Below are 12,965 nucleotides of genomic sequence, written 5' to 3' on the forward strand. Positions count from 1 at the left end.
TTGAGAGATTTGAAGAAGGAAATAGAGTGGCAAAGGGTCCAGAGGGATCATCTGGATTTGGGAGGGGGAAACATCCTCAAAAGAGACCATCTTAGTTTCAAATTGGAAATGCTAATAAGAAACCGATGGGGACTACTACCACAAGAGATGTTCAGAGTATTAGATGTTACACATGTGGAGGCCCACATATGATGAGGGACTGTCCTACAAAGAACTATATGTGTTTTAAATGTGGTAAAGTGGGTCACATGGCTAAAGATTGCATTGTTAGAAATATTCCAGCTAGAGAGAACCAGAAAGTGGATCGGCCTACTACAGCAGGTCGTGTTTTTGCTTTGACAGGTGCTGAAGTTGAAACGTCATCTGAGCTGGTAAAGGGAAAGGGCAAAGCTGATGGTAATGATATTTCTATTCTATTTGATTCTGGTGCTTCACATTCCTTTATTTCTTATGAATGTGTGGCAAGATTAAATTTAGTTGTGAGTTCTTTGTGTGTGGATCTAGTTGTTTCTACCCCAGCTTCAGGGTCTATTTTGACTTCTGAGGTTTGTTTGAGATGTCCAGTGGAGGTGGAAGGGCGTTGTTATAAAGTGAATTTGTTTTGTTTACCTCTATCTGAGTTGGATGTGATTTTAGGGATGGATTGGCTTTCTGCCAATAGGATTTTGATAGATTGTTCAGAGAAGAGATTAATCTTTCCTACTGTTGAACAGGAGAGATTTATTTCTAGTGAACAGATGAATGGGTTGTTAAAGGGTGGAGCTCTTGGGTTTATGATCTTATCTTTTATTAGTATAGAGAATGAAAAGTTGTTGAATAATATTGATGTTGTTAGAGAATTTCCAGAGGTTTTTCCGGATGATGTTCCGGGATTACCACCAAAGCGAGAGTTAGAATTTAGTATTGATCTTATACCAGCGGCGGGACTAGTGTCTATTTCTCCTTATAGAATGGCACCAGCAGAGTTATCTGAATTGAAGAAGCAGGTTGAAGAGCTTTTGGAGAAGCAAATGATCAGACCTAGTGTATCTCCATGGGGAGCACCAGTGTTATTGGTAAAGAAGAAGGATGGTGGTGTGAGGTTATGTGTGGATTACAAACAGTTAAATAAATTGACAATTAAGAATAAGTATCCATTGCCTAGGATAGATGATTTGATGGATCAGTTGAGGGGAGCTTCTGTTTTCTCCAAGATTGATTTGAGGTCTGGGTATCACCAGATTCGGGTAAAGGATGAGGACATACCAAAGACTGCTTTCAGGACTCGGTATGGCCATTATGAGTATGTTGTCATGCCTTTTGGAGTGACGAATGCTCCAGCTATTTTCATGGATTATATGAACAGGATTTTCAGACCCTTTTTGGATAAGTTTGTTGTGGTGTTCATTGATGATATTTTGGTTTATTCTAGATCTATGGAGGAACATAGAGAACACCTGAGGATAGTTTTGCAGGTATTGAAGGAGAAACAGTTATTTGCAAAGTTGTCAAAATGTGAGTTTTGGCTATCTGAAGTTAAGTTCTTGGGTCATGTGATTTCTGCACAAGGAATTGCAGTTGATCCTACTAAGGTGGAAGCGATTTTGAGGTGGGAGCGTCCAAAATCAGTTATTGAAGTTAGAGGTTTTGTGGGATTGGATGGCTATTATAGAAGATTCATAGAAGGATTTTCTAAAGTAGTTATGCCTTTGACACAGCTGACTAGGAAGGATTATCCTTTTATATGGACGGAGGAGTGTGAAAAGAGTTTTCAAGAGTTAAAGGAAAACTTGACTTCGTCTCCAGTGTTGATTCTGCCAGATCCTAATAAATCTTTTGAGGTTTATTGTGATGCATCTCATCAAGGTCTAGGATGTGTTCTTATGCAAGATAAACAGGTTGTGGCCTATGCATCTAGGCAGTTAAAGACTCATGAACGGAATTATCCTACGCATGATTTAGAGTTGGCTGCAGTGGTTTTTGCTTTGAAGATTTGGAGACATTATCTCTATGGAGCAAAGTTTGATGTGTTCAGTGATCACAAAAGTCTGAAATATTTGTTTGATCAGAAAGAGTTAAATATGAGGCAAAGGAGGTGGATTGAGTTTTTGAAAGATTATGACTTTCAGTTAATGTACCATCCAGGCAAAGCGAATGTGGTGGCAGATGCTTTGAGTAGAAAATCTTTTCATATGTCTTACATGATGATTAAAGAAATGGAGTTGATAGAAAAATTCAGGGATATGAATCTTAATGTTGTGATTGCCTCAGATTTTATTAGTTGTGGTATGACTACCATAACTAGTGATTTCTTGGAGATGGTGAAACAAAAACAAGTTCAGGATACGAGATTGAATAAGGTTAGAGAGTTGTTGGGTTCTGAAAAAGCTGAAGGATTTGAACAAGATATGGATGGAGTTTTGAGGTACAAGGGTAGAGTTTGTATTCCACAAGATAAAGAGTTGAAGAAGTTGATACTTGAGGAAGGTCATAAAAGCAAGTTGAGTGTACATCCAGGTATGACAAAAATGTATCAAGATTTGAAGAAAATGTTCTGGTGGAATGGTATGAAGAGGGAGATAGTCGAGTATGTTGCATCTTGCATTGTGTGTCAGAAAGCTAAAGTAGAACATCAAAAACCAGGAGGTTTGTTACAAATGATGGAAGTGCCAGAATGGAAATGGGATAATATAACCATGGATTTTGTTGTTGGATTACCAAGGTCTGCTAAGAATTGTGATTCTATTTGGGTGATCATGGATAGATTAACTAAGTGTGCTCATTTCCTTCCAGTGAATATAAAGTGGTCCTTGGAAAAGTTAACTCAGTTGTATATTAAGGAGATTGTTAGATTACATGGCGTGCCCTCCAATATCATCTCTGATAGGATCCTCGTTTTACTTCTCGATTTTGGCAAAGTTTGCATCAGGCGTTAGGGACTAAGTTAAGACTCAGTTCTGCTTATCACCCACAGACTGATGGGCAGTCTGAGAGGACTATCCAATCTTTGGAGGACTTGTTGAGGGCTTGTATTTTGGATCATTTAGGGAGTTGGGAAGAAATCTTACCTTTGGTTGAGTTCACTTATAATAACAGTTTTCACGCAAGTATAGGAATGGCACCTTTTGAGGCTCTGTATGGGAGAAAGTGTCGAACACCTTTGTGTTGGTTTAAAGAGGGAGAATCAGTGATGGTGGGACCAGAGATCATCTTACAGACTACTGAAAAGGTGAAACAAATTCAGGAAAGAATGAAAGTTGCTCAGAGTCGACAAAAGTCTTATGCAGACAAGAGGAGGAAACCTTTGGAGTTTTCAGAGGGAGAACATGTGTTTTTGAAGGTAACTCCTACCACAGGTGTGGGAAGAGCTATCAAAGCTAAGAAGTTGAATCCTAAGTTTATGGGGCCGTATCAAATTCTCAAGAGGATTGGACCAGTGGCATATCAGATTTCATTACCTCCATTCCTGTCTAATCTACATGATGTGTTTCATGTTTCCCAACTGAGGAAGTATATTCACGATCCAAGTCATGTCTTGGAATCAGAGGCAGTACAAGTTAAGGAGAATTTAACTTTTGAGAAACAGCCAGTTTCAATGGCAGATAAGAAAGTTAAACAGTTGCGAGGTAAATCTATCAATTTGGTCAAGGTTAGTTGGGATGAAATTACTAATGAAGCCACTTGGGAGTTGGAGGAAAGGATGAAGGATCAATACCCATATCTCTTTTAGAGTAAGTGAATTTTCGAGCATTAAAAATGAACTGAGTTTGAAGATTCAGAACGGGCCCAGAACGGGCTGTTTCAAAAGGAGAACGGGCGTTCTGGTTTTGGAACGGGCCGTTCTGGAGGGAGAACGGGCCGTTCCGGAAGGAGAACGGGCCGTTCTGGATGAGTCTCGGAACGGGCCGTTCCGATTTTAGAACGGGCTGTTCTGCTTTTTGGGAACGGGTCGTTACGATTTTGGAACGGGCCGTTCCAGTTTAAAAATTTGCGTACATTTGAAAGATTCGGAACGGGCCGTTCCGAATTCAGTACGGCCGTTCTGGGTGACTCAGGTTGCCTATAAATAGGAGGCAGGGGGGTGAAAAAAATATAACTGGAGAGAAGAGAATCTAGAGAGAGAAAGAGGAGAGAGAGAGAAAGAAAGAGAGAGGAGGAGAAAAGAAAAGAGGAGAGAGAAAGAGGAATCAAGTAGAGGAGGTTCTGCCAGGGGAGAGAAAAGAGGAGGGAGAGGAGGAGATTCTGCCCGAGTTTCGATCCTTGTTTAAGGAGAGAGGTGGAGATTCTGCCCGACTTACGGTTCTTGTTTAAGCAAGAAAGAGGAGAAGGTTCTGCCCGAGTTTCAGTTCAGGTTTATCCAAGTAAGGGTAGTGCTTATAAAATTAATCTAGTACATATGAACATGATAGGAATAGTATAATTTTAATATGCTACTTTATGTGGAGATTTTCATTTCACATAGTATAATTTGGATCAATTGATGGTTGTTTTAAATATTTAATTATTTATATTATTATTATATTGACAAATTGGCATGGTTATGGTTATGTTTAATTATGGAATATGCTATGTGTATGTGGTTTGGAAAAGTAAATAGGACTTAAAGGAGTAAGGTTATGGTATGGATAGATCTCTTGGTGAGATCAGGATATAATCTTTGGAAAAATATGAAATTTGGGAATCCCATGGTGAGGATTCCAATGTGGAACTTTTCCAAAGATTATATGATAAACCACTTCAGATGTTAGGTGGATTCTGAAGTACTCCTCTAAGTATTCTATTTGCTACCGGTATGGATCTAGGCCGAGTCATACCGATGGATGAGGTGGCCCCACCAGGGTTACGTGACGACGTAATCCAACTGTATATTTTCCATGAGAGGTTAGGCGTGGGACATGGGTTGCTGACATGTTTCACCGTATCAACACTTGGTTTGGATGGTGTTGAGACCAACATTTGGTTTGGATGTGTTGGTTACATCATGGATTATACAGTGGTGTGACTTTGTTTTGGATGTGAAATATGTATACATATGGTATGGATTGTATACATTGGTTATGGATTATTTTATTATCATAAAATATGTATACATTGGCATGGATGTGTATACATTATATTTTGGGTTGGTCTATATTTAGCTTGAAAATGACTTGTTAGTCTGGATAAATACTATGGATAAATATCTGTTTAATGGTATTTTATTATGATGTACTATGGTTGGTTTTATATGTGCTAACCCTTATATTTCCATGTTGTGGACTGTGATGATCTCACTATGTGGGGGAGCAGATCAGGTATGAGGCTTTGGGATAGCAAGGAGTCTTTTGGATAACTACTTTGAGAAGTGGCTAGGTTTAGAGCTTGACCAGTACCTACGGTGTCTTATTTTGATGTTTTCATGACGTTGTAATTATATTATCTTTTTGGATTACTGTATAACTTTACTGAGGATGATGACTCTGTTATAAAAGATTATATTATATATTTTGGAAACAATTTATATGTTATTGTATATTTACACTATAGCGTAGCTGGCTTTTGCTCTATTTTCTTTATTTTATATTATTTTATTTTGGTTGGTTATTGATGTGACGGCCTAGGGTGGGTCGTTACAGTGGTGTTGTCGTGTGAGTCCGTTGCCGAAGGTATTTCTTTGAGGTATGATGCAACTCTGTTTGGCTTCAAAAAATGGAGAAGTGTGGGAGTCCTTTCTTTTTGGTTTGATTGTTGTCATTGATGCTATGTATGCAACTCTGTTTGGCTTATGGGAGTAGAATATAAGCAAGGAATTAATGCAGTAATGTTTGTGATTTGGCATTGTGAATGAGAATTTGTTCTCACAAATTTAGATACTAAGATTAGATTTTGAGGTTTAAATTCCGTTTGAGTATGGGCATAGAGGTTAACATTCCTTTGGTCCTTGTGTACGTGTTATTCGTTCTGATTGACTGTATCAGTCTAAGCACAGTGTTGATTCCTTCCCTTTATGTTGGCTAAACAAGAATTTTCTTTTTCATGCCAGGAAGATTAGTTCCTAAGCGTCACCTCTCACTTGAACGAGCTATAAATCATGTTAATGGAGACAGATAGATTAGATTAGGCAAATTTGTACAGAAGGCACTTTATTTTATCGTAAGATTTTCCATTTTGTTCTCTTGTAATTTCGTTGGAAGTTGAAACCTGCTGCTTAAATGATAGTGCAACACAAGACATTGTGTTTAAACACTTTTCTTTAGTTGAATCTCAATAAATTCTAATATATACAACAATATCATTATCAAATTTCAATCAATATATATCATGCTTTCACTTTTAGTAGGAATTAAGTGCACTGATTTTTATTGAAGATATGTACCAATCTTGACCCTAGAGTATTTCAATATCCATACTTGAGCTGAACAAGGAAAACACAACAGAACACATTTTTTATTAAACAGATTTTGCCACTTCTTGATAGTTTTTCAATATGTGGCGCACTTAGTTTTTCAAGTGAACATTGACAAAGTAACTAGTAAATTGAATTCATTGTCATTAAACAAAAAATAGAACAAAATTGTCATTCTAATGTCCTATTTCTCAAAATGGGGTGATCTTTACAAATAGAGAAGATGCCTATTGTATAAAATGTCTCTTAAAATCTATGTCAGTCTTCCAGTACAAGATTCATAGTCCATTCAAGTATCTTGGCGTTCTATGTTTATGTTTGTGGTGGCAGTAAAGGTTGCAGCTTTGCAACTTCTAAAATTTAAACAGTATGTTCTTTGAATTGATTTTAGATTGACATATGATCCTTGTTTAGTTGTCATGTATTTTTCTGTTAATGATATACAACAACAACAACCCCACGTTTAATGATATAAATAGAATAGTATGTTTATTTGATTTATTAGTTTTAGGATAAAAAACCTTCAATACTTAAGTTATTTCAAGTCATTGATTCCAAGTTAAAATTCTTCAAATATATATCGCAATGGGTTTCCTTGATAAATAGATAGATAGAGGAATTTGGTGTTTCATTGTGATAGGAGTTTCTTTGGAAAAATAATAGTGCAATTGCAAGCTTGTGCTTCTTTTGGAAAAAATATTTTTCTTTAATAGAGCTTTAATGCACCTGTGGTCTGATCCTATTGATAACCAGGACACAGGTCGAGCACTACCAAAGTTTGGCGAATGGGATGTTAATGATCCAACATCAACTGAAGGCTACACGGTGATTTTTGATAAAGCTAGGGACGAGAAAAAGACAGGTGCAGGCAAATCTGAGTCACCTCAAAAGATTAATCCTCGTACCAAACCTCAATTAGATCCTGCCAAAACACAAACTGTAAGATAACCTTGATTGTGATATAATAGATATAGTGTAACATGTTTATGTATTTGTGTGTAGTTATGTTTCTTTTTCTTTTCTTGGTTAAATATTTATGTATATTTTGAAAGAATTAAGAAACAATGAAATGGATGTCTCTGATATGAGCTATCTCTCTAAATGTATATATATATAATACTCATTTAAAAAATATTCAGTTATAACCTTTATGTTATAATTAGGTTTGTTTTCCTTCTAAAGGATTATTAGTGTTCTAATAACTATAAGTTGATTGGTATAATTAAGATTAACACGTCTAAAGCATTATTTGTTTTAATATTTATTAGATTATCATGATTTTATTTTTAAAAAGATATTTCAATGAATTAGAAAATAATGTTTATAAATTATTTTTAATCTCAATTTTTAAATGATTGGGGAAGTAGCCGTTGGACGTGGTAGCAGTAGATCCGGTTGCAAGCTGAGTTTTTGATCCGATCTCTCTCATAAATAGTACTCATTTCTCATTCATTTGGGGGTTGGCTTGTGGTCTTGGTTGAGTCAATTTCAATTCTTTCATTTCCTTTCAGTGACGTGAAGCTCACTTTGTTGTAATGGACTCTTTGATATGGGGTTGTTGTTGTTTGTTTGTTTCTTTTTTGTTTTTGATGGAAATGGGGTTGTTGTTTGTGACACCCTTACTACCCCAACACATATATAAATAAATCTTGTAATTAACTAAAGAATAAAATATTCAACAATGGTAAAAAGGGTTCACATAAAACCTTCATAAATAACCAAAATAATTAAAAATGAAATTTAGAAAGTAAAACTTGAGAGTTTACAAATTGTTTTCAAAAGAGAAGGTATAACTCTAAATACATATAAAAATTTATCCTAGAATCCTCTGCCCTAATGTCATAATATCAGAGCACACCCATAACTCAATGGTTGGCATTCTAGATGCCACTCAAAGCCGGATCTTCCTCACCTAAAACATCCATAAATTATACGGTGAGAAAAGAAAACATCTATATGGAAAACACACAAGGAAAAACACAACATAATCCATCATAACTCCTTACTGAATGAAATATTCACAAGCATTTATATATATTGTACTATCCGTACCGCCATGCCGAGCTCGAGCTCGGCATCGCTGCGTGGAATGACCTCGGAACATGCATTTGGAGACCTCGGTCTAAATGAGATCCGCAATCCGACCAAATCATAACTGATCTCAGGAGATCTCGGTCCAGAAGAGATCCGCTATCTAATTAGATCATAACTGATCTCAGGCCCAAGGCCCAACGCAACCCTAATTCACACTAAGGTACGTGCATTATTTATACGAGACTCATACTCATACAAACCCTAACTTTAGCATCGGAGTCTCTTTTGCAGGTACCACCCCCATCTTGGAACACCAACGTACCCGCGAAGGAGGCTCACCAATCTTACTCGGCGGATCACCTCTACAGCAGATCTCCGGTAAGAACATTTGGCGCCCACCGTGGGGCCGATCAAGACAGCTCTTATCGGCCACGCTTATGGTATTCACCAGAAGCCATAGTAGACGCGCAACAGACGACGCAGATCACACAACTACCATGGATAACGAAGCCACATTGAGGAGACTGATTGACCAGGTCGAATAGATGCGGCAACAACACGACGGCGATCTGCGAAACATGCGTGCCCAGCACGAAACTGATCTAGCGACGATGAGGACCGCCAATGAAGCTGACCTAGCGGCACTACGTGCCGAAAATGAGCAAATTCGCGCTCAGCTCCCTCGAAGCCCCTCTGATCATCAGCCTCAGGCGAGCAACCTCCACGAGGAAGAAGGACATTCAGTCTCCCAAGCCCAGACTACAACTCGGGCACCGACCCCGCAACCTGCCACGCATCGGTCTCATGCACCGACGAACAAGTCGGCCCACGAAGTCAGCAAGGCCCCAACTCAGGCCACGGGGGGTCAAGCAACCTTCCGCCGTCATCCTTTTGTGAATGGCATCATGGAGACACCACTCCCTCAAGGATGGAAACCTCTCCACCTCGATCGCTATGACGACACGACAGACCCTGATGAGCACATCGACCTGTATACTACATAGGTAAACCTCTACACTAACAATGATGCTATTTTGTGTAGGGTTTTTCTGACCTCGCTCAAGGGGGCCGCACTCAACTGGTACACCCAGCTTCCCGCTGAGTCAATCGACAGTTTCAGCACTCTGGTCAGGCGATTCACGACGCAATATGCAACGAGCCGACCTCACCACATCACTTCTACCGCCCTGGCCAGTCTCAGACAAAACGACGACGAGCCACTCCGGGCGTTCATGGAGTGATTTGCCGCCACCTCGGTTAAGATTAGAAACCTAAACCCCGAGGTCACCCTGCATGCCATGCTCATGGAACTCAAGCCTGGGCCATTCGTCGACAGCCATGTCGTGAGGCTCCTCGCGACATGGACGAGCTCCGCGCCCGCGCTGCGGGCTACATCCAGATGGAGGAAAACTCTGCCTTCCGTGACCAGGTTCGCGGCAAAGGACTAATGAAACCAGCACAGATTCACAAGGACAAGATCAAGGACAAGTAAAGAGGGGCAATTATAGACACCTAATTTTGTCCGGGGGCACACAACAAGGAAATGGACCTCTGTTATGAAGGGAAGGAGCTCACGAAATAGGCAAACAACAAGACAGGACATCAGAAGGCCTAAAGGCCAAATAAGGTGGTTTTAGTGGCCCGGAACGGGCTGTTCGAGGATCGAAACGGACCGTTTCCAACCTCGAAACGGGCTGTTCCAAAATCAGAACGGGCTGTTCCAAAATCAGAACGGGCCGTTCCAATATCAGAACGGGCCGTTCCAATATCAGAACGGGTCGTTCCAACGTGACTAAAACACCTAAAAAGTCCTAGGCTAGAACGGGTCGTTCCAATGCCAGAACGGGCCGTTCCAAACAAGTCAAATTCGGAACGGGCCATTCTGGAAAGGGTAACTTTGTGTTAATTTCTACTCTAGAACGGGCCGTTCTAGTTTCAGAACGGGTCGTTCAAGGGCGCGTAATTAGCACATAACGACTGACCCAGAACGGGCCGTTCCAAATTTGGAATGGGCCATTCTGGCCCCCTTCTGATTCTTATAAATAGAAGTCTCAGGCACAGTTCTCCAGGTGGCCAGAGAAATTTCGAATAAGACTCCTTTGAGCACGAAAATTGTCTATCTCTCTCCCTTCTATTGTATTTCTTGAGATTTGTGTCGCATCTTTATCTTCTCTCTCCCTTCTATTTTATTTCTTGAGATCTGTGAGGCATACTGTAGTGTTAAAGGTCGCCACAAAGCACCTTCTCCATATTTGAAGATTCAATAAAGCTCGTTCAAGAGGTATTTCAGTCAATTTTCTTCTCTCCCTTTTATTTCTCATCTTTATCTTTTTTTTATAATAAACGTCATAATGTAGATATTTTAGGGTTAATCGCTTAATTTATATTTTAAGCATGTAAATAAACATTAAGTACCGATTTAGGGCGTTGTAGGGGTGCTTAATACCTTCTCTACATGTAATCGACCCCCGAATCCAATTTTGGTTATCAAGGCCATTACTGGACCTTAAAAAACCTTTTCTTTTTCCAATGTTTTGAGTAAATCATTGGTGGCGACTCCATGAACCTATTTTCAAAACCGTCGATTAAGGATTAATCTGGTGTTCGAGCATTCTTTAATTGATGAGATCTTTAAAAGGATGTCTAAATCATAGGTCGCGAGATCGAAAAATTTTTGGGTTGCGACACATACATGCGCGGTAAGCCTTTTAGGCATCTATTGTTACCGGGTGACTTTCCCATACTCCTTTAATCACGTCCTCTCTTCTCTCTCTCTTTTTTTTACTATGGAATTTTGTATTGATTTTCGCTTGTTTTCCAAGCTCGTACGGGATTGTTTTATTTATCTAACTACCTTTTATTAGGCTATTTTGATTCTCTTTTTAATAAACAAAACACGTCATTTAAGAACACAGGTCCAGATAATTGAGAAAGGTGGTATCTTTATTGCAAATCAAAATGTTTTAAGGAAAGATTACAAAGGAATCTAAAAAGAAAGACTAGCTGAGGTTGGTTGGTGTTTGGGTTTAAGCAACCATGACTTTAAGAAGCAAAGTTAAGCATCTTCCTTGTTGTCTGATCAGAACTGCTCTAGCTTATTGGTCGACTTCTCTGGCGGGTTGATAGGGTATCTAGATCGTCCGTCGGTCTTTGCTCCAAAAGCTCATTGCTTTCATTCGTTTTCCTTTCTGTCCAGGATTCATCCTAGGGAGTATTTTTTTTTTTTGGAATTATGTTTAAGCGTAGAACTTCTTTAGGACATCAAATTTTACTAGGTAAGCAAGTTCTTCGCCATCCATGTTGGTAAAGATCAATGCTCCTCTGGAAAAAGCTTGCTTGACCATATATGGACTCTCGTAATTCGGCATCCACTTCTCTATCTTATCCTTCTGCGCTGGCAAAAGCTTCTTAAGTACTACATCACCCTCCTTAAACGGTCGTGGTTGAACCTTTTTCTCAAAGGCTCTCTTGATCCTCCTTTGATAAGTCTGTCCATGGCAGATAGCATCCAGCTTTTTCTCTTTTATGAGATTTAGCTGGTCGAATATGGTTTGTACCCACTCGGTCTTAGGGAGCTTTGCCTCCACGAGTAACCTTAAAGAAGGAATTTCCACTTCAACGGGTAGGACTGCCTCCATCCCGTACACCAAGGAGAAAGGTGTGGCGCCAGTCGGTGTGCGAATAGATGTTTTGTACCCATGCAAGGCGATGGGTAACATCTCATGCCAATCTTTGTAGGTGATGACCATTTTTTAGATTATCTTTTTAATGTTTTTATTGGCTGCTTCAACCGCCCGTTTCATTTTTGGTCTATAAGGAGAGGAGTTGTGATGCTGAATTTTGAAGGAGTCACATAACTCGGTCATCATTTTGTTGTTAAGATTGGATCAATTATCTGTTACGATTTTGTCAGGTATTCTGTATCGACATATTATGTACTTCCTGAAGAAATTGACTACTTCCTTACAGGTTAGATGTGCATATGACATGGCTTCAACCCATTTGGTGAAGTAGTCTATGGCTACAAGAATGAATCTATGTCCATTCAAGGCTTTGGGTTCAATGGGTCCAATGACATTCATGCCCCCACATTGAGAAAGGCTAGAGTGAGGCCATTACATTGAGTTCGCTTGGTGGTGTTGCAACCTGAAAATTTCCGATCTCGCGACCTATGGTTTAGACATCCTTTTAAAAGTCTCATTAATTAAGGAATGCCCGGACACCAGACAAATCCTTAATTAATGGTTTTAAAATAGGTTCATGGAGTCGCTGTTGGTCCCTACGGTTAGAATCTAGAAGGGGGGGTTGAATAGATTCTATGTTATTTTTCCTTTTCTTCTTTGCTTTCTAAATCTTTACCAAACAAATCTTGATTTAAAACAAACCTTTAAACATAAAAGGTAATTCAGAGTTATAAATGCACAGCTTATCCAACAAGATTTGAATAACAAGATATGTAAAGATTGAATTTATCAATTACCAAGAATCTTTAAAGTTCAGTTTCTGCAGATAATGTTTTTCTTCATACAACATTAATCAAGAAACTTATACAGAATGTAAAGAGTGT

At 39.1% G+C, this 12,965-nt stretch overlaps 1 protein-coding gene across 1 annotated transcript; it reads right to left on the reverse strand.

Moving 5' to 3' along the window:
- Window positions 1-11,634: 11,634 nt before the first annotated feature.
- LOC145955390 (uncharacterized) lies at window positions 11,635-12,147 on the reverse strand. Its single transcript, XM_083070006.1, has one exon. The coding sequence runs from the start codon at window positions 12,145-12,147 to the stop codon at window positions 11,635-11,637; it is 513 nt and encodes a 170-aa protein (XP_082926132.1).
- Between the last annotated feature and the right edge of the window lie 818 nt (window positions 12,148-12,965).

This window comes from Cajanus cajan, chromosome 1 (genome assembly GCF_000230855.2).
Source record: "Cajanus cajan strain Asha chromosome 1, NIPB_CcT2T_4, whole genome shotgun sequence".
In the NCBI taxonomy this organism is placed as follows: Eukaryota; Viridiplantae; Streptophyta; class Magnoliopsida; order Fabales; family Fabaceae; genus Cajanus; species Cajanus cajan.

Coding starts and splice junctions, on each gene's coding strand:
- LOC145955390 (XM_083070006.1), bottom strand. CDS start 12,147: ATGGTCATCACCTACAAAGATTGGCATGAGATGTTACCCATCGCCTTG.